This window comes from Pseudorca crassidens, chromosome 3, assembly GCF_039906515.1.
Source record: "Pseudorca crassidens isolate mPseCra1 chromosome 3, mPseCra1.hap1, whole genome shotgun sequence".
NCBI lineage: Eukaryota > Metazoa > Chordata > Mammalia > Artiodactyla > Delphinidae > Pseudorca > Pseudorca crassidens.
The window spans coordinates 112,092,634-112,115,795 of record NC_090298.1 but is presented as its reverse complement, the minus strand read 5'-3'; the positions used below and the strand labels follow the sequence as shown (position 1 = coordinate 112,115,795).

The following is a 23,162-nucleotide window of genomic DNA, read 5'->3' as shown; positions in this document are numbered from 1 at the left end:
ATAAACCTTCAAGTAAAAGCAACTAAAAAATGAATCAATCTTACCTCATCTGAGAGATTGTCAACTCTATACAAACTGGGATGAGTTGTGAGCATAAGGTAAACCAAAGGCTGATTTTTCACTTGACACATAGCAAAAATGCGTTCATCTAGACATGCATTTGTCCCAGTCTGAAATGATTTCTATAAAAAAATAATACACCCCCATTAAAAAAAAGAAAAGGTATTTAACAAATACATATACATTTTGCAAATATCAGTTGTTAAAAGAATATCTTCAGACAGAATTAACAAATTTACCGTTAATTATTCTTTCAAAAATATATCTTGGGACTTCACTGGTGGCACAGTGGTTAAGAATCCACCTGCCAATGCAGGGGACGCGGGTTCAATCCCTAGTCCAGGAAGATCCCACATGCCGCAGAGCAACTAAGCCCACAGCTACTGAGCCTGCACTCTACAGCCCGCAAGCCACAACTACTGAAGCCCGTACACCTAGAGCCTGTGCTCCACAACGAGAAGCCACCGCATGAGAAGCACGTGCACCGCAAAGAAGAGTAGCCCCTGCTCACCACAACTAGAGAAAGCCCACTTGCAGAAATGAAGACTCAACGCAGACAAAAAAAAAAACATATATATATATACACACATATATATATATATATATACACCTTAATAAGTCACACACATCTATTAAATCGTGGCTATATCCTCACCTGAAAGTCTTGACAAATTAATTATCTGACCATGGCAAAGTCATTTAATCTCTCCAGCATTTGTTTCCTAATCAATGAAATCGATCTAAACACTCTATCTACCGTATAGCAATAGTGATGTAAAAAACTAAATAACATTGCAAGGAGGGTAAAGTTATATTGCAGATGACAAAATAAAGACATATATGAAATATGAAGGACCAAAGATCTAAGTTTCTGTAAAAGCTGGGTGATGATTAATGGTGGTTAACTATCCTTGTTTCTCCCACAGAGAAATTAAATAATGTAACAAAGCTCACAAATCAATCAGGAAAATTAATAATTTGAAGACAACTGCTTAGCAGCATACAGATAATAAGTAATTGTGAGTTTCAACTGGAATATTAGCTCCATGAAGAATAATGAAGTTCTGAGGTAAGGTTTTAGCCATTTCTATTGATGGAAAGGAATAGAAAGAGGGAGAGAGAACAGCAATGAAAGTATGCCTTAAAACAAATGCACTGGGACTTCCCTGGTGGTCCAGTGGCTAAGACTCTGTGCTCCTTATGCAGGGGGCCTGGGTTCAATCCCTGGTCAGGGAACTAGATCCTGCATTCCACAACTAAAGATCCCGCATGCCGCAATGAAGATCTTGCATGCCGCAATGAAGACCCAGTGCAGCCAAATAAATAAATAATTATTTTTAAAAAAACAAATAAAAAACCCAAATGCACTGACTATAAATAAGCAAGAAGAGAAAAGGTTCTTAAAGAAAGAGTACTATGGGAAATGAAAGAAGTTCCATTTATTCATTCAAAAAATATCTACTGACTGCCTACTATGTACTAAGAACTGCTCTAGATGCAGGGACAAAGTGGTAGACAAACAAGTTAAAAATCCTTGTCCTTGTGGACAAAAATCCTAGTAAGGGAGAAGTAAATAATAAACAAGCAAAATATGTGGTATTTCAGTGTTAAGTGCTATGGAGAAAAACAAAGGAAGAAAGAGAGATAAAGAATGTCAGGGTGGGATGGGATGACAGTACTGCATATTAAATGGGGAGATGACAGAAGGCAGGCCTCAGTGAAGGACAGCATTTAATGAAAGACCTGAAGAGGGAAGAGCTCAGATTCTTAAATGTTAAAATTTAAGTATTTATGTAACCTCTGTGTATTTACATTATTTTCAGAAGTGGAAATACATAATTTGAGTTAAAGAAACTAGAAGTAGATTCAAAAGCTATTTCTATCAATGTGTAACAGGTTGCCCTTCTTGCCTGGAAGAGACAACATACACCTGACAGGCCAATGCTGGAGTTCAGAAAGTATACAAATTGACAAGAGCAGTCCTTAATTCATCCTGGAATCTGGGATGGTTCCCCAGGTAATCTGTCAACATGAACTTTTTAATAAAATTTTATAAGGGAAAGTTATACCAAGTCTACAAGTTTAGACATTTTTTATTAACTGAAGTATAGTTAATTTACAATGTGTTAGTTTCAAGTGTGCAGCAAAGTGATTCAGTTTCCTCTTTTTCAGATTCTTTTCCAGTATAGGTTACTTTTTTAATATATATATTTATTTTATTTATTTATTTTTGGCTGCATTGGGTCTTCATTGCTGTGCACAGGCTTTCTCTAGTTGCGGCGAGTGGGGGCTACTCTTCATTGTGGTGCACGGGCTTCTCATTGCGGTGGCTTCTCTTGTTGTGGAGAACGGGCTCTAGGCGCAGGCTTCAGTAGTTGTGGCATGCAGGCTCAGTAGTTGTGGTTCGCGGGCTCTAGAGCACAGGCTCAGTAGTTGTGGCCCACAGGCTTAGTTGCTCCGCGGCATGTGGGATCTTCCTGAACCAGGGCTGGAACCCATGTCCCCTGCATTGGCAGGCAGATTCCTAACCACTGCGCCACCAGGGAAGCCCAGTATAGGTTATTATAAGATATTAAGTATAGTTCCCTGTGCTATACAGTAGGTCTTTGTTATTTACCTATCTTATATATAGTAGTGTGTATGTTAATCCCAAACTCCTAATTTATCTCCCCCGCAATCCCCGCTATCCCCTTTGGTAACCACGTTTGTTTTCTAAGGACATTATATTTTGGTCATTGGAAAAATAAGCCTCCTCCACCAGGCTAGAGTTTCCCTTTTTTCTTTTTTCAGGAGCCAGGGATATGGGCAAAAGGTAGGCAGGGGAGACAAGTAAATAATAATATAAAAAATTTAAAAATAAATAATAAATATGTTTTTAAATGTCCTCTATAAATAAATATATGCACAAAGAGCTACCGGGTCACAGAAGGAAAGGCAACTGCCAGAGGGACAACATTTGAGCTCAAAGACAAGGACAGGAAAGCATAACGCACATCATAGAAATAGGTACACATGTATGAGAAGGCATTTCTAAGATTAAGAAATGAAATGTGGGACTTCCCTGGTGGCGCAGTGGTTAAAGAATCCGCCAGCCAATGCAGGGGACACAGGTTCGAGCCCTGGTCCAGGAAGATCCCACATGCTGCAGAGCAACTAAGCCTATGTGCCACAACTACTGAGCCCATGCACCACAACTACTGAGCCCGTGCGCCTAGAGCCTGTGCTCAACAAGAGAAGCCACTGCAATGAGAAGCCCATGCACCGCAATGAAGAGTAGCCCCTGCTCGCTGCAACCAGAGAAAGCCCGTGCGCAGCAATGAAGACCCAACGCAGCCTAAATAAATAAATAGTAATTGCATTACAAAAAAAAAGAAATGAAATATGGCTGAAATATTGTAGGGAACAGGAAAGCATCATAAGAAGAGTCTCGTGTGTGACTTGTTGCTCTAGCAGTAAAATATACAGTTCCTGTTTTGAAAAACTGGAAAACTGATCATTTGCATCTTCGATAACATCAGTGAATACTTCATCAGTGAGCATCTCTTACAAAGAAGGCACATACTTTAAATCAGTATTTTGTAAATTTTTTTGGTTACAAATCCTTTAAGATACAATAGGAGTTAAGGTCCCTGTCCTCAGAAAACTTAACTGATGTAAAGTTATATATACAATGTTCAGTGGTTCACAGGACAAAATCTTTGGCTGTTGACATTTTCACTGTGTTAGTTTCTGATTCTGATTCTTTTACCTGTTTAAGGAGAGCCAACACAAACAGTGGGAAAAGCCGCAAAGAAAAAGGAACCATAAGTCCATGCTGCTGGTTACTTAGGACTGAAGAACGATAAGCTGAAAGAGAGTCTATGACAGCATTCACTAGGGCGTCCCGAGCATCACTCAGACTGGCAGTCACAGACCTGTCAACAGCTAACAGAGGTTGAGGTAGGGACAAAAGAGAAAAAAGAAGTTTAGCTACCCCACTGTTAAGGAAAGAAAAGTTTTTTTAAAATTATACAAATTCTCTCTCAAGTTATTACATACACAAGGAATCAAACATAGCAGTTAAAAGCACATACTTTGGAAAATCAAACCAACATGTGTTGAAATGTTGTTCTGCTATTTCCTAGCAGTATGAATATTTGGCAAGTAATTTAACTTTCATGAGCCTCAGTATCCTTACCTGTAAAATGGGAAAACTGTATTTCGCCAAATCTAAGGTGTTATTAATTGTAACCCACCATTTTATTTTATGTATCATTGACAAAGAAAAAACTCTGCAATCAAACACACATGCTTTCTTAACACAGAGAATTTTTTTTTTTTTTTTTTTTTGCGGTACACGGGCCTCTCACTGTTGTGGCCTCTCCCGTTGCGGAGCACAGGCTCCGGACACGCAGGCTCAGTGGCCATGGCTCACAGGCCCAGCCGCTCTGCGGCATGTGGGATCCTCCCGGACCGGGGCACGAACCCGTGTCCCCGGCATCGGCACGTGGACTCTCAACCACTGCACCACCAGGGAAGCCCCACAGAGAATTTTTATTTCATATTTATTGAAAGAACTCTTAGCTATTTAGATCTTCATCATCTGTCATGCCACTGTTTTATGCTTTTCTTTATACTCAAAAAATTTCTTCAATACTAAAAACACTCTAGTTGTTTTGAAGACTTCTCAAACTACAACTAAACTCAATTCATGTGTTATCAAAAATACACTCGGGCTTCCCTGGTGGCGCAGTGGTTGAGAGTCCGCCTGCCAATGCAGGGGACACGGGTTTGTGCCCCCGTCTGGGAAGATCCCACATGCCACGGAGCAGCTGGGCCCGTGAGCCGTGGCCGCTGAGCCTGTGCGTCCGGAGCCTGTGCTCCGCAATGGGAGAGGCCACAACAGTGAGAGGCCTGCGTACCACAAAAAAAAAAAAAACAAAAAACACTCAATGAAGTGATGTTATTAACTGCTATGACCAAATTTGTACATAAGCAAGAAAGAATGAAGACTACTGTTACCTGATCAACAGTAACTCTAAGACTTTATCAACTGAAGACATCCTGATTTTAAAGATTTTGACAAAATGTGAAAAAAGTGCATACTGGGATCAACCAAACTTAATAACAGAACTAATATTTGTTGTGAAGATTTTTTTTAATCCACAAATACTGCCTGATATATCGTTGTTGCTGAAAATAATAATAATCACACTGTTACCAAAACATAGCAGTTCAACAAAATATAAAGGCAATGATCCTCAAATTTCTTAGGTCACAATTTTTAACTTTTGACAACACATGAGACTAAAGTGAGGTTAGATTCTTTACCCTGTTCCATTAAAGAAAAATTTTCCCAATAGGAAATTCAAGAAAATAGGTAATTATTCCTATTATAGGCAGATTTGAGTTTGAAGCAAATGGACCCACTGGTAGTCATCCCTGAAGGAGAAAGGGAGCAAGAAACAAAATGATGTTAAGCTCTATGTATTTGAAAAAAGGATCCAAAAAAAAAAATCCAAGAAAGCAACTCTGAGATGGAAGACATTAAGGAAAACATGGTTATTTAAGTCCGTAGCAGGCAGATTGTGAGGCAGAAAACAGTTTAGTGGTTGCCTAAGGCCAGTGAGGGAAGAAGAAGGGAGTGAGCAGTAAGTGTTAATGGACATGAGGTTCTTTTGGGATGACGGAAATGTTTTAAAACCGGATTGAGACGATGGCCACACAAATCTGTATATATACTCAAAACAATGGAATTGTATACTTAAATGGGTTAAGTGATTGTTATATCACTTATATCTCAATAAACTGAAACTACATTTCAATAAAACTGTTTAAATTAAAAAAAAAAAGATCAAGTTATCTGCAGCAGATCCATTTACTTAGCAGGCATACACTGGATCCAAAATATTGAAATCATAAAGCTAATTATTTAAAGGAAAACAAAACTATGTGGACATTTCAAATGTTACTACTTGCAATATATCTGCAATAGGTGACAACAATTCTTACCCATATTGGCCAATAACCCTGAAATTGCTTGAACATCAGCTCCAAGAAAGACTTCATTTAGAGTTGAAACTACTGGCAAACACAAAGTATGAACACGAATTCTTCTTTCACCTTTGGACAAAACACACAAATGACAGTGAGGGACAGCACTATAAAAAATAGTTTGTATTAAAGTTACTCGGAAAAATCAGTTCTTTTCAATTTGGAACCAAACAGGGTTATATATAGTAAGCAGAGATAGTATCAAAACTTTAATTCGTGAAAACTCTAAAGCATTATTTCTTTTATCTTTTTTACTACAAAATTATTTTTCTTCAAGGTATTACTGAAAAGACCACAGGGATCATATCCAAATGATGGTAACATGCTAGCTTCTTACAAACTTCTTTTCTGAATTTTTTGGTTACTTTATCCTTTTCCGTAAACACAATTTTGGGAAAATATACATACTGTAAGACAACACTACTCCAAGATGTGTTCTAGAGTTTGTTTTGATATTTAAAGTCCAGAGAAATTTTATGTTTCTTTTTAATCACAGGAAAAAAGTTTAAAAGAAATAGACTAAAGCCGCTCAGCACAGCCAAATTATAAACAAACAGACAAACAAATAAAGCTTTCATTAAAAAAAAAAAATGAAAGAAATCAACTAATAGTCACAATACTTCCTCTTTGGTAATTACCCACAACAATAAAAATCAAGAAATACAAGAAACAAAAATGAAAATCTTTTGAGAGCCATAAAATATCAAATATCATGTCAATCTTTAAAACATTTCTAATGAGCAAGACCTTGAACAACAAAGAACAAGTAAAAAAACTAGAGAGGATACCCACACTACCACCTGCAGGGACACATGAAGACTAACAAAACTGTATCTAGGAGGAGCTCATACAAATTACTTTTAAAGAGAAGAAGTGATATCTACAAAAAAGGGTAACATTGTTTAGTGTTTCTAGTCTAGATAAAAACATTGATAACTAAAGGGAATAAGATACAATGTTTAGCCTATCATATTGGCAACATAGATACAGACACACACAGATACATGCACACAAAATCAGAGGCTGAAATGAAAAGGGCACTGGATGGGACTACAAATTGGTAAAATATTTCTGAAAAGCAATCTGACAATACCAAGATTTTTCTAAACAGTTGATCTCTATACTTTTTATTTCCAATCCTAGAAATCCATCTTAGGGAAATTTTCAGAAATGACAAAGATTTGTGGACATGGATAGATATTATAATCACATTTTCCATAAAAACAAAACATTAGAAATAAACTAAACTTCAAATAGTAAATATATAAAAAGATATCCAATGTTAGTTATTAGGGAAACATGAAATAAAACTAAAAGTGGTATCACTATACTTTATTAAAATGGCAAAAGAGATAAACAAAACAAACCAAAAACCTCAAACCAAACACAACAAACAAAAACTAAACACTGATAACAGCAAATGCTGGTGAGGATGCAGAGCAGCTGGAACTCTCATACACTGCTGGTGAGAATGCAAAATGGTACAGCCACTTAGGAAACAGTTTGGCAACTTCCTAAAAAGTTAAACATAAGCTCACCATACAACCTAGCCATCTGTCGAAAACACTGAAAAAGTATTAACCGAAGTGAAATCACAATTTATGCTCACACAAAAATCCAATGCAAATGTTTATAGGGGATATATTTGAAACTGCCAAAAACTGGAAACAACCCAAATGTACCTCAACTGGAAAGTGAATAAACAAACTGGGTACAATGGAATACTACTTAGGAATAAAAAATAACTACTGCTGGATGAAACAATATGGATAATCTCAAATGCACTATGCTAAGTGAAAGAGCCAGATACAAAAGGCTACCTACTGTATGATTCTATTCACAAGACAGTCTTACAAAGGCAAAACTACAGAGTCAGAAAACAGATCAATGGTTGCAAGGGGCTGGGGATGGGAGAGAAATGACTACAAAAACACAAGGAGATTTGAGGGGTAATGGAACAGACTGTGATACCTAAATTGTGGTGGTGGTCACACACACACTTGTCAAAACTTGTGGAACTATACATTAAAATGGTAGATTTTACCACAGGTCAATTATATATTACTTTTTCTTTTTAAATGTTAAGAAAAATCAATGAGCAGAAAAAGGATTGGGATGTTCTTCTGTCAAATAAAAAATGATACCTAGAGACAGAAATCCATCTTACTTTTACATTTATAGTATGCAGTATTACAATCATAGTACAAAAACTGGACTTCTCTCATACTAAAGGTTTTCATTAAAATATCTGTTATTATACACTTTTTATAGATTTTGGTGGGGCTGTGAAGGTCAGTAGACATAGCACAGAAACACTTCCAAAACCTTTTTTAAGGAGACAAAACAGAATAGGGTGAGAGCTGTGAATCTTTAAAATAATAAAAATAAATTTAACCAGCCTTCACATCATCTTTAGGACAAAACACATTATAAATTAATTAGTACTAAACAAATTATACCCTTAAAAAGTGTTTATCTTCCATTTGAGCTCCTTCAAAACTTAACTCAAACATCACCCTCTGTGAGACCTTTCCTGACAACCCTATCTTAAAAAACCATCCCCTCAGCACTTCTTAAACCCTTCACATGCTGTTTCTCATTAACTGATATTACTATGTAACATACTACTATTTTACTTACGTATCCTCTTTATTGTTTGTCTCCCCTACTAGAATAAGCCTATGAGAAAAAGGTTTTTAAGTCAGTTTTATTGACTATTGTATTACCAGAACATATTTCAGACACTAAGTAGACTCTCAAGGAGTTTATCACAAGCCATAGACTACATGGCCAAATCAAAAATCTTACCTTTGCTATATCATTGTGCTTATAGTTAACAATATGGTATTTTAGACTTTAATTTTGTTAAGAGGATAGATCTCATGTTATGTGTTTTTGCCACAGTAAAACAAACAAAAAAACTTACCTTTGCTGGATGTGTACAAGAGTGCTGACTGAAAGGAAACCAACTGAGTGTCATTAAGACTCTCTTCCACTGACATTTGTACTGCATACCCAGCATCTGGGTTTACATTAGGTAAAGACAGTAAGTCTGTGGACCGAACAAAGAAGTTCCCATGGAAAGTATGAATGGAAAGACCTAGAAAAGAAAAATATATCAAAATGATTTATATGCACCTACATATATTTACATTTTATCCTTGTCACTTATCAGAATAGCACAGAGTATATTAAAAGGTTTAAATGTGATATTGTGGTTTATAAGAAATATATACTTGGTCTTCACCAGTTTCTGGCACAGAGCTCCTAAAACCCTTAGAATTCCCTAAGTGTTGAGAGTCATAAAGGTATCTTTTGCTATGTTAACAAAGTGTTTTTTGGAAAGCACTCAGGTAACCTAAGGATGGGGGCTGGTTGTCAGAGGATTCAACCATATGATAAGAGGGTTAGATCTTCCAGTTCAACCCCCCACCACTATCTCCAGGGAGGGGAGAGGCGCTAGAGGTTGAATCAATCACCAAATGTCAGTGATTTATCAGTCATGACTATGTAATAAAGCCTCCATAAAACCCCAAAAGGATGGGGTCCTTTAGAGAGCTCCGGGATTGTGAATACGTGGAGATTTGGGGAGAGTGAAGCTCTCAAAGAGAGCAAGCAAGCTCCAGAAGCTCCATGCCCTTTCCCTATATCTTGCTCTATGCACCTTTTCTATTTTGCTGTTCTTGAGTTATTTAAAATAAACCAGTAATCTAGTAATTAAAATGTTTCTCTGAGTTCTATAAGCCACTCTAGCCAATAATTTCAACCAAAGGAGGGATTTGTTGGAACATCCAATCTATAGCCAGTTGGTCAGAAGCACAGGTAACAAACTGGACTTGCAACTGGTTTCTGAAATGGGGTTGGGGGGTGGGGAAGGATGGGAGACGGTCTTGTGAGACTGAGCCCGTAACCTGTGGGATCTGATGTTAGCTCCACACAGACGATGTCAGAACTGAGTTAACTGCTTGGTAGTGTGGAGAAAAACAACCCACACATTGTAACTGGAAGCAGAATCATATTAAAGAATACATAGTAGTTAGTGAGAGTGGGGAAGGAATAAAAGATATCTTCTTAAATGAATTCAAATTTTCAAAAGACTTTTTTCGATAATAATTTGGCAATATCGGGCTTCCCTGGTGGCGCGGTGGTTGAGAGTCCGCCTGCCGATGCAGGGGACACGGGTTCGTGTCCCGGTCCGGGAAGATCCCACATGCCGTGGAGTGGCTGGGCCCGTGAGCCATGGCCGCTGAGCCTGCACGTCCGGAGCCTCTGCTCCATACCGGGAGAGGCCACAACACTGAGAGGCCCGTGTACCGAAAAATAATAATAATAATAATAATTTGGCAATATCTACCAAAATTCTAAATGGGTACTTACTTCGACTCCAGTAATTCCATAACTAAGAATTTATCCTAGAATATCCTCATAAAATATCCTCGTAACAGTGTTTCTACTAACAAATCTCACAACTGGTATTTGCTCACACTTGACAACTCAAAAAAAAAAAAAAAAGAATTTATTCTATAGATACAATTGAGTGCCAAATTTATATGTGCAAAAAAAATTAATCATAACAAAAAAAATCAGAAATATCTTCAATGACAACCAGTAGGAAAATAACTAAATTGTGATTTTTACATTCTACTGAGTACTGGGTAGAAGTTAAAAAGCATGAGACAGATCTACATAAACTAATATTATTAGATCTTCAAGACTTGCTGGGCTTCCCTGGTGGCGCAGTGGTTGAGAGTCCGCCTGCCGATGCAGGGGACATGGGTTCGTGCCCTGGTCCGGGAAGATCCCACATGCCGCAGAGCGGCTAGGCCCGTGAGCCATGGCCGCTGAGCCTGTGCGTCCAGAGCCTGTGCTCCGCAACGGGAGAGGCCACAACAGTGAGAGGCCCAAGACTTGCTGAAAACATGTACAACGTTATTTATGCTACTACACTGTACTATATATTTTCCATGGAGAGGTACATATGTATGTAAACGTATAGAAAAACTTAGCATTACCACAATGTGGTTATAGTGACTACATAAGGATGGAGTGAAAGTGAAATAACACACACACAAGCTTATACAAGAGGACTTTAGCTTTATCAATAATGTTTTCATTTTTTACAAATAACAGGTATATTTTCTTTTCTTTTTTTTTGCAGTACGCGGGCCTCTCACTGTTGTGGCCTCTCCCGTTGCGAAGCACAGGCTCCGGATGCGCAGGCTCAGCGGCCATGGCTCACGGGCCCAGCCGCTCCGCGGCATGTGGGATCTTCCCGGACCGGGGCACAAACCCGTGTCCCCTGCATCAGCAGGCGGACTCTCAACCACTGCGCCACCAGGGAAGCCCCCTCGCTGCTTTTATTTGAAGGCGAAAATATATTCCCATGCTTATATATGAACGGGAAAACTTTTTCAAGGGCATATGAGAAACTCTGAGGTAGACTATACTGGTTTAAGTTTAATTTCTCATTTTATATCTTTTTGTACTGTACCTTTTTTTTTTGTAGCTTTACCAAGAGCATATTATTTCATGTAATATGAATTTAATGTAATTTATCATTAAAAGAGAGAGAAACCTAAACAAATTAACCACAAAGATTTAGTAAATTAAGCACTCTAGAAAGAGGGCATAGGTTGGTTTCTATGTCCAAGCTCTTTATGCAAAGTTTGGTACATATAAAATAGCTTCTGTCCTGCCAAGTAGAAAAAGTCTTAAAAGCACTTTTAGGATGTACATTCCCCTTAATTTAGAGCCAATATCTGCAGAAATAATCATTTCTGAGGTCCATCAATCTTGAATGAATGGGATATGACAAATGGGCCCTTTAAAACATAAATACTAAAAAACTATTAGAATTAAGAAGCAAGTTCAACAAGGTTGCTGGATACAAGATCAGTATACAAAGAATTAATTATATTTATAGGAGAAATAAATTTTAAAAATAATTCTATTTAAAATATAATGGAAAAAATATTTAGGAATAAATTTAACAAAAGAAATGCAAAACTTACATTCTGAAAACTGCAAAATATTGTTGAAAAAATTAAAGAAGAGACATACCATGTTTTTGGATGGGAAGACTTATTATTGTTAAGATGCCAATATTCCCCAAATTAACCTATTATATACAATTCCTATCCAATACCAGCTGGCTTCTTTGCAGAAACTGACAAGATGAAACTAAAATTCATACGGAAATGCAAGGGACCCAGAATATCATAACCATCTTGGTAAGGAAGAGAAAAGTTGGGAGGACTCATACTTCCTAATTTCAAACTTATTACAAAGTCACAACAGTCAAGAAAGTTTGGTACTGGCATAAGACAGACATAGATTAAAAGAATAAAATTCAGAATCCAGAAACAAACCCTCACATTTATCATCAACTAATTTTCAACAAGGGGCCATGGACACCAAGACATTTCAATAGGAAGAGAAGTCTTTTTTTTTTTTTTTTTTTTTTTTGCGGTATGTGGGCCTCTCACCGCTGCGGCGTCTCCCGTTGCGGAGCACAGGCTCCGGACGCACAGGCTCAGCGGCCATGGCTCACGGGCCCAACTGCTCGGCGGCACGTGGGATCTTCCCAGACCGGGGCACGAACCTGTGTCCCCTGCATCGGCAGGCGGACTCCCAACCACTGCGCCACCAGGGAAGCCCGAGAGAATAGTCTTTTTAACAAAAGGTGCTGGGACAAATGTATATCCAGATGCAAAAGAATGAAGTCAAACACCTACCTCATCAAATACAAAAATTAACTAAAAATAAATCGAAGACTTAAATATAAGAATTATAACTATAAAAGTCTTAGAAGACAACATACATATAAATGTTCATGACCTTGGATTAAGCAGTGGTTTAATGCTACATTAAGATACCAAAAACACAAACAGAAAAAGTTGATAAATGGGACATCACCAAAATTAAAAACAATTGTGCCTCAAAGGGTACCATTAAGAAAATGAAAAAGGCAACCCACAAAATGGAGAAAGTATTTTGCAAATCATATATTTGATAGAGGCCTTGTATCTAAAAACATATAAAGAACACTTAAAACTCCATAATAAAAAGACAAACATACCAAGTTTTCAAATGGAAAAAGGATCTGCATAGACATTTCTCCAAAGAAGATAAATAACCAATAAGCACAAGAAAAGATGTTCAACCTCATTCATGAACAGGGAAATACAAATCAAAACCTCAACAAGATACCACGTCACACCCACTAAGATGGCTAAAAAAAAACCAGGACAATAACAAGTTTTGAAAAGGATGTGAAGAAATCAGTACTTTCACTGTTAGTGGGAATGTAAAATGGTGCAACTTCTAGAAAACAGTCCGGCTGTTCCTCAAAAAGCTAAACATAGCTACCTTATGACTCAAGTATATACCTTAGGTATAGACCTGAGAGAAATGAAAACAGGTCCAAAACCCTCTACACACATGTTCATAGCAAGGGACATCCCTGGCAGTCCAGTGGTTAGGGCTCCGCGCTTCCACTGCAGGGGGCGTGGGTTCGACCCCTGCTTGGGGAACTAAGATCCCACGTGCTACCCCTGCTTGGGGAACTAAGATCCCACGTGCTACACAGTGTGGTCAAAATTTAAAAAAAAAAAAAAAAAAGTTCATAGCAATACTATTCATAATACCCAAAAAGTGGAAACAACCCAAATATTCATCAACTGATGAAAGGACAAACAAAATGAGGTATCTATACAATGGAATACTATGAGAAATAAAAACAAATGAAATATTTTTTAAGGGGGGGGTAGTGAAATACTGATATATGCTATAACATGGATGAACCTTGAAAACATTAAAGTGTAAGAAGCCAGTTACAGAGGACCTCATATTGTATGACTCCATTAATATGAAATACCCAGAACAGGTGAGTCCAGAGACAGAAAGTAGACTGGCAGTCGACTAGGTGGGGGAATGAAAAGTGACTCCTAATCAGTACAGGGTAGCTGTACTGGAATGATGAAAGTGTTCTAAAATTGATCATGGTAATATCATGGTGAATATATTTAAAACCACTGAATTGTACATTTCAAATGGGTAAATTGTAAGATATGTAAATTTTATCTCAATAAAGCTTCTATTAAAAAAAAGGAAACAGAATGCTATTGTGGAAACTGATCTGTTATGGGTGACACCAATATCTGTGTGCTGTTTGGAGATGTGGCAACCTCTTAAGTGTTTATCTGATACTTCATTTGACACATCATTTGATCAACAGATTTTAACATCTATCTAGTGGACAGGTTTGTGGATCCTTATCTTTTGATACCTATTTTTTGCTACATATTTCACATAATCTTTCCACTGTGAAAAATTATTGCTTCATACCCCTTTACAGAGCAGTAATATTTTAAAATCTGAATAAAAGAGTAGAAACAGGTTGATAATGTGGAGAAATGAAATATCAAGAATTATAATTTCCCACTTTCATAAGAAAATAGTTTTCACATTTAGCAACCACAAAACATTTATCCTGAAAAACATATTGAACATACGCATTCTGAAACTGTGAGACTATTTCCAAAGCAACAGTGTGGCAAGGTATTAGTAGCAGGTGCAGAATGAGAAGAACACAAACTAAAAGATACCCGACTTCTGGAGATGGATGGTGGTGATGGCTGCACAACAATGAGAATGTACTTAATGCCACTCAAATGTATACTTAAAAATGGTAAAATGGTAAAAAAAAAATTTTAATTTTTAATTTTTTGGCTGCACTGTGCAGCATGTGGGATCTTAGTTTCCCGACCAGGGATTGAACCTGAGCCCCTGCGTCGGAAGCATGGAGTTTTAACCACTGGACCACCAGGGGAGTCCTGTAAAATGGTAAACTTTATGTTATATCTGTTTTACCACAATTTTAAAAAATAGTTGTGGGCTTCCCTGGTGGCGCAGTGGTTGAGAATCTGCCTGCCAATGCAGGGGACACGGGTCCAAGCCCTGGTCTGGGAAGATCCCACATGCCGCAGAGCAACTAGGCCCGTGAGCCACAGCTACTGAGCCTGCGCATCTGGAGCTTGTGCTCCACAACAAGAGAGGCTGCGACAGTGAGAGGTCCACGCACCGCGATGAAGAGTGGTTCCCACTCACCGCAACTAGAGAAAGTCCTAGCACAGAAACGAAGACCCAACACAGCCAAAAATAAATTAATTAATTTTAAAAAAATAGTTGTAAAAAAAAAGATCTTCCACTACTACTGTTCAATAAGTGGAATAAAAATCCATCAGTAGTATGTTTTATTTTCTTTGGAGATGAGATATTTTTTCACTGAGATACAATTCACATACAAAAAACCCCACACTTTTCAAGTGTACAATTCAGTGGTTTTTAGTATATTCAAAATAGTCCCTAGGGCTTCCCAGGTGGCGCAGTGGTTAAGAATCCGCCAGCCAATGCAGGGGACGCAGGTTCGAGCCCTGGTCCGGGAAGATCCCACATGCCGTGGAGCAACTAAGCCCATGTGCCACAACTACTGAGCCTGGGCTCTAGAGCCTGTGAGCCACAACTACTGAAGCCAGCGCACCTAGAGCCCGCACTCTGCAACAAGAGAAGCCACCGCAATGAGAAGCCCACTCGCTGCAACTAGAGAAAGCCCGCTTGCAGCAACGAAGACCCAACACAGCCAAAAAAATTAATAAATAAATAAAATAATACATTAAAAAAATAGGAATTCTTATAAAAAAATAGTCCTTAGTTTTTCAATATGTGTCTTCTCTATTCTTAATTGCATAGTCCATCAAAGTAAGTACAATACCTTAGAAGAACAAATCATTTTTTTTTAGAAGAACAAATCTTATGAGAAAAGACCAGGTGAATATATGTGTATATTTATTCATATCAAAAGCAACATTTACGTCTTTGTAAGTGTAAAAAAAAAATAGTGCCCCCACCTTTGGTGCACCGAATCCTCATGACTGCCTCAAAGCCAATCTTCCGAGTGAGGTATCTCTGTAGTTCCTTCTGTAATTTCTGCACTTGCACTGGGTTGTGCTGATGGTGGTAAGAGGGATAATAATAGACACTACCTGCTGAATACCGAGAAATACAACCTGGAAGAGAACACATACTCCTTTTAAATTCTGCCATTAACTACTATTACTACACCAGAGTAACTACAAACATTTGAATCAATCTTTCCTTAGTCTCCTAAGATATTGGCAAAAAAGAATTATTTCATCCCTTTAAATAGTAATATAGAAATTTCTCTATTATAAATATTCAGAGTATAAGACTATAAGGTTTATTATAAACTAAACTAACTTCCCAAGGGAATAAGAATTCTTTCACTTTGTCCTCTCTTTAACATATCGTCATAAAAATACCATTTTGACATTCACATGAGAAAAATAATCACTAGGAAGAACTTACCCAGAGAAGCCAAATCAGAATACTGTCCACTGAGAAGGAATAAGTCAACAGCTACCTGCTGACCAGAACAGTCCAAGGCTAATTTCTTATAGAAGTCAGTTGATGGTGTCAAGTGAATTTCCTATTCATAATTACAAAGAGAAAAAATTTTAAATCATTAAATTGTCATAAAATTTATACACCTATCCATATATACCAAGGGTTAACAATTATCCTTGGGCATTCTACAAAATCCTTTTGTTCCGTGATATTTCCTCTTTTTTCAGTATGAAACATGTCCTGCTTAAGAATTTACTATTTTTTTTTACTTTTAAAAAGAAATACACCTATTATACTAATTTTGATAATCTATTAAATGCTTATTATGCTAGAAGCTTCTAAATTCATATGTAATACTTTTCATCTATCATAGGAGATGGGTACTATCGATATTTTCATTTTATAAATATAAGGAAAAAGAGGGGCAAAGATATTATGTAACTATTCAAGCTCACACATCTAAAAAGCAGTGAGACTTAGGCAGACTTATTCCAAGACTGACACCTTAATCATTACAGTATATGGCCACACTATCATAATCTTTTGAGAAATACACATCTCAAACTAAGTTTACACACACAAGGTGCTCAAAAGCAATCCATGGCAGTCAATATACCGAACCATGACTACTTTTTATTCATCATCCAGGTTCTACTTTGTCCCTGGCAAGCATATTCTCTTAGTCTGCCTGACTTTCTCATCAAAGGCAGGTGGCATTGCTATGGCCTGCTAAAGATCTATACATAAGGTAAGGGTGAATCAGATAGAAAATAATGTAATAAAATAGAAATGTCTACATAAAAGAGGAGAAACGCTTTATCCATTTCCTTATATTCCCTCCTTTTCACAACTGAAAAATAAATTTGAAATAAGCTCTGTACTCAAAGGGACAAAACACCAGCATAAATCTTATCATGCACTTGATGACTTTCTAACCTTAGCAGATGACCTTTGGTTGGGTTCCTCTCGTGGTTTCAGGGCTCCCACTCCAAGAGTTGGGAGTTGTGTTTGAAAAACAGACATTCGACCACCAGTTGGGGACATCAGCTTAAAGGCAGCCTGAAGGGCTGGACCCAAGGCACTCTGGGTCTCCAGGGTCTTGGTGAACATTTGCGGCAAAGTTTTCAGTAAATCTTGGACGAGCTTGTGAAATAAAGCAAGAAAACTCAAGAGTGTTACAATAAAAAAAATTTTTTTTCACGTTAAGTCACTAACTCATACAATAGACAAGACATTGAGTCATGATGATGGTCAGAGAATCTACAGACAGTACAGTAAACAATGAAGTTGGTCAAATGACAAGAAAGCCATTTTAAGTCAACATTATAAATTGGCAAGCAAGACAAATCAAAATTGGGGCCTTACAGTTCTTGCACATGCAGTAGTCCAGCAAGACTATAAGTCCAAATGTATCCAAAAGAACCATCACAGTTTAGAGATTTTACATATTTAAATGCCATGAAATATGGCCTTCTCAATCACCTCTATACACTTTATTCTTTTCAGTTCCAAAGTGCGTTTAACTCTTCCCTACTGCAAAATCTAAGATAGCCAGTAAATTTGCCAACTAGTAATATTACTACAAAAGAGAAACAAAACAAATAACAACTACCTATTCAGGTTAGGTTGTACAAATAAAGAGAGTTAATGGGAAAAAAATACTTCACACTATGGCGAAGTCACCATTGCCAACAGCTGAGACCATAGACTTGCTAGTTAAAATGTTACCCCTACGGCATATATGCATGTACAGGGTAGACAACATCCCCCCTTCAGACACATTCTGTTCACCTCTCACTGTATTATGTCATGGCAATTTCCAGGCAGGTAATAAGAGTTTCTTCTGAACTGACCCCAATGACACTCTGTGAATCAGAAAAGCAAAGGGCACTGAAAGCAGCCTAAAGTGCTTCTATGTAGTGACCAGAAGCTTATCTCAGCAACCCTCCCAATTTCCCAAATGGCTGGCAAGGCAGGTTTCCTTCAGGTTTCTCTCATTTATGGAATAGGCTTATCTTCTACCCTACTACAAATGGATACATTAAACTTAAAAGCCATCAGTTCAAGGGCAAAATCAAAAGCTGTTCATCTGATGAATTTTAACTAACTGCAAATATAAAATGCTATACATCTTAGAAATGTCACAGAGAGAAGCAAAATTCTACTTAAAGTTCGTTTTAAAAATATATTCCTTCAACATTTCAATTAAACATGTCAGATAGGAAAGTGTCCCTTACCTCTTTACTTTCATTTAAATTTACTAATAAGTTCTCTGGCATAGGTATAAAAACATCTGAAAGAACAAATAAATATTTCTCTTAAACAAAACTTAATTGTTAAAGATGTTCCAAATACATAATAGTGATATAATTAACCACCCCCATACTTAGAGAAGAGCCATCTTCTCCATTTGTACAGCAATGTCTACGTATGTTCAGTCACCAAAAGAGCACTGATTTAGGCTTTTACTGCAGCTTATCTATTACCATGTAAAAGGTAAATAGCCTCCCAAATAGAAAACACTGACCCACAAGCACTCAGTAAGGGTTTGTACAAGTACTCTGCTTCTTAGGTTAAAGACAATTTAGAATCCTGCTTTAGAATTCTTGCTTAGCCCCAGAAGCCAGCCAAAGAAACACTCTTGGCATTAAGAAAAAAAGTTGACTAAGATGACACACAAGAATTCTGTGTCTTGACATGGAAGTAATACAGCCCACCAACAGCTCTGTCATTCATAAGGCACATACTTTCTCATAAAGAAGGCCCCCATTATACTTATGGGACCACGAGGTCAAGTGAATCAGGAGGTATGCTAAATGGCCACATCAGAAGACCTTCTCAGGATTCAAATTTATTCTTTCTTAGGAATTAAATATCCTTTCTTAGAAGGAAGCAACTGGGAAGGAAATGTGGGTGGTGATGCAGGATTATGAGGGGGTCTCACTTTCTACATTTTTGTACTATTTTTTATTAAAAAATTACAAAAATAAGGCTCATCATAATGTTCATGAAAAATAACACCAACAAATAATTTGAAACATTAAATACTTTAACTATCATATAAAAAATGTACTATTGTTTAGATTTCTACCTTTTTCTTTAAAATTAAACAGATTTTAATAAAAGTTTTAAGATATAATTCACATACCATAAAATTTACCCTTGCAGAAGATACAATTCAGTGATTTTTAATATATGCATAGTTGTACAACTAACACCACTAATTCCAGATCCTTTTCATCATCCCAAAAGGGAACCCCACACCAATTACCAGTCATTCCTCAATTCCCCGTCAACTCCCACAGCTCTAGGCAGCCACTTTCTGTCTCTGGATTGGCCTATTCTCGACATTTCATATTAACGGAGTCACACTATGAGGTCCTTTGTGACTGGCTTCTTACACTTAGCTTCATGTGTTCAAGGTTCATCCATGTTGTAGCATTTATCAGTACTTTATTCTTTTTTATTGCTGAGTAACAAAACATTTCATTGTATGGATATTCTATGTTTTGTTTATGTTGGGTTGTTTCCACTTCTTGGCTGAGTTGCTACCAACATTCACATACACATTTTTGTGTGGACATGTTCTGTATTGTTTTATTTTTAATAATTCGTATTTAGCAATTTTAAAAAATTGAAGTGTAGTTGCTTTATAGTATAGACATGTTTTTAATTTTCTTGAGCATATACCTATTAAGTAAAATTGCTGGTTATATGGTAACTCTGTGTTTAACTTCTAGAGGAACTGACAAAATGATTTCCCTAATGGCAGCACCATTTTCCATTCCTACTACTAGTGAATGAGGGTTCCAATTTCTCCACATCCTTGCAAATACTTGTTACTGTCCTTTAAAAAAATTTTTGCTATGTGACATCCAGCAAGGGATATTCCGTTTATCAGCTCATGTATAAAATTGAGAAGCTGGACCATATCAGTAAATTCACAACTTGGCCCATCATCAGAATCACCTGTTCAGTGATTTTATTTTATGCCAAATAAGTAGCTGGGTAAATAGATAAGGGAAATGAATGACTGACGTGGCTGCTCTGTTGTGAGACCTGGAACAACCAAGACAGAAGGGGGCTCTATTCAACTATTTAATTTTAAAGTTGTACAGTCAATTCTCCTAATTCATAGATATTATAGTTGCAAACTTGCCTACTTATTAAAATTTATTTGTAACCCCAAAACCAATACTCATGGAACCTTCCCAGCTATTCAGATATGCTCAGAGCAACAAAAAATTTTGGTTTTGAGAATTTTTTTTAACTGGTGTGATGTGGCATTTCACTGTGGTTTTCATTTGCATTTCCCTGATAACTCATGATGTGGAGCATCTTTTCAAGGGATTATGAGCCAATTGCATATACAGAATATTGAATATGGTGTATTGAATAGAAACATGTCTATTCAAATCCTTTGCCCACTTTTTAATTAGGTTGTCTTTTTAATAAGTTGTAGAAGTTTTTTACATAATCTAGATATAAATTTTGATCAGATACATAACTTGCAAATATTTTCTCTCATTCTCTCATTCTTCACTTTCATGATGGCATCCTTTGAAACACAAAAGGTTTTAATCTTTTTTAATTTTTAAAAATTTTTATGTTTTTTTAGTTTATTGAAGTATAGTTGATTTACAATGTTGTGCTAATTTCTGCTGTACAGCAAAGTGATTCAGTTATACATATACATTTTCTTTTCCATTTTGGTTTATCACAGGATATTGAATATAGTTCCCTCTGCTCTACTGTAGGACCATGCTGTTTATCCAAAGGTTTTTAATTGTTAGGAAGCCCAACTTATCTGTTTTTTCTTTTGGTATTTGTGTTTTTGGTGTTATATCTAAGAAATCACTGCCTAATTCAAGGTCAAAAAGACTTACTTCTATGTTTTCTTTTAACAATTTTATAGTTTTAGTCTCATACTCAGATCTATGATCCATTTGGAGTTAATTTTTTAAACTGTGGTAAAATATACATAATATACAAAATGTATCACCTTAATCATTTTTAAGTGTACAATTCAGTAGTATTAAGTACATTCACAATGTTGTGTAACCATCATCATTATGTATTTTTAGAACATTTTCATCATCCTAAACAGTACCCATTAAATAATTTCTCCCTTCCCACAAGCTCCTGGTAATCTATAATCTACTTTCTAACCTATATCTCTATGAATTCACCCATTCCCGGTACCTCATACAAGCGGAATCATATAATCTTTGTCCTTTTGCATCCGGTTTATTTAACTTAGTATTGATATAATGTTTTCAAGGTTCATTCATGTTGTAGCATGCATCAGAATTTCATTCTTAGGGATGAAAAATATTCCATTATATGTATATACCACATTATTTAACGAATCATCTCTTGATGGATACTTAGGTTGTTTCCAACTTTTGGCTACTGTGAATAATGTTGCTATGAACATTGGTATATGAGTATTTGTTTGAGTTTCTGCTTTCAATTCTTTTAGGTATATACTGGGAAGCAGAATTGGTAGATCATAATGGTAATTCTATGTCTAACTTTTTGAGGAACTGCCAAATTGTTTTCCATAATACTGCACCATGCTACATTCCTACCAGCAATATACAACAGTTCCAATGTTTCCACATCCTTGCCAGCCCTTGTTATTTTCCATTTTTAAAAAAATAATAACCATTCTAGCGGATGTGAAGTGGTATCTCATTGTGATTTTGATTTACATTTCTTTAGTGACTAATAATGTTGAGCATTTTTTCACGTGTTTATTGGCCATTTGTACATCTTTGGAGAATTGTCTATTTGAGTCCTTCGTCCATTTTTGAATTGTGTTTTTTTCTTGTTGCTGAGTTGAGAAGCTCTTTATATTAATCCTTCATCATATGTGTTATTTGCATATGCATATATTTTCTCCCATTTTGTGACTTTTTACTCTCTTGACAGTTTTCTTTCATGTACAAAAGTATTTTAACAGTGATAACATCCAACTTATTTATTTTTTCTTTTGTTGCTTCTGCTTTTAGTGTCATATCCAGGAAATCACTGCCAAACCCAATGTCATTAAGATTTTCCCCTATGTTTCCTTCTAAGAGTTTTACAGTTTTAGTTCTTAAGTTTAAGTCTTTGATCCACTGAGTTAATTTTTTTTTATATGGTTTATGGTAAGGGTCTAACTTCATTCTTTTGCATGTTTGGTTTTCCCAGAACCATTTGTTGAAAAGACTGTCTTTTCCCCATTGAATGGTCTTGGCGTCCTTATCAAAAATCAACTGAACATATTTGTGAGGGCTTATTTCTGGGCTCTCTATTCTGTTCAATTAATCTAGGTCTATCCTCAAATACTTTTTGAATGAGCTTTAACATTAACTTGTTTTTTGTTGACTTGTTCAGAACTCACTTTACCTCCATAATTCTGTTTCCTCTTCTATAAAATGAGAGATTTGACTGAGGGACTCTTTTTTTTTTTTTTTGCGGTACGTGGGCCTCTCACTGTTGTGGCCTCTCCTGTTGCGGAGCACAGGCTCCAGACACGCAGGCTCAGCAGCCATGGCTCATGGGCCCAGCCGCTCCGCGGCATGTGGGATCTTCTCAGACCGGGGCACGAACCCGTGTCCCCTGTATCGGCAGGCGGACTCTCAACCACTGCACCACCA

General features: G+C 36.8%; 1 protein-coding gene across 3 annotated transcripts in view; it reads right to left on the bottom strand.

The window, feature by feature from the left end:
* SEC24A (SEC24 homolog A, COPII coat complex component) overlaps positions 1–23,162 on the bottom strand; it is a 63,465-nt gene that overhangs the window by 7,636 nt on the left and 32,667 nt on the right. For 2 of the 3 annotated variants that reach the window (XM_067731780.1, XM_067731779.1), the window contains exons 12-19: positions 18,756–18,811; positions 17,455–17,661; positions 16,480–16,600; positions 16,002–16,160; positions 9,020–9,193; positions 6,052–6,162; positions 3,809–3,984; positions 45–182 (exon numbers count right to left, since the gene is read on the bottom strand). In XM_067731780.1, the coding sequence (XP_067587881.1) occupies positions 45–182; positions 3,809–3,984; positions 6,052–6,162; positions 9,020–9,193; positions 16,002–16,160; positions 16,480–16,600; positions 17,455–17,661; positions 18,756–18,811 (1,142 nt within the window). Of the gene's footprint in view, positions 1–44; positions 183–3,808; positions 3,985–6,051; positions 6,163–9,019; positions 9,194–16,001; positions 16,161–16,479; positions 16,601–17,454; positions 17,662–17,700; positions 18,384–18,755; positions 18,812–23,162 lie in introns of those variants that run through there. The other variant, XM_067731781.1, reaches the window with a different exon arrangement.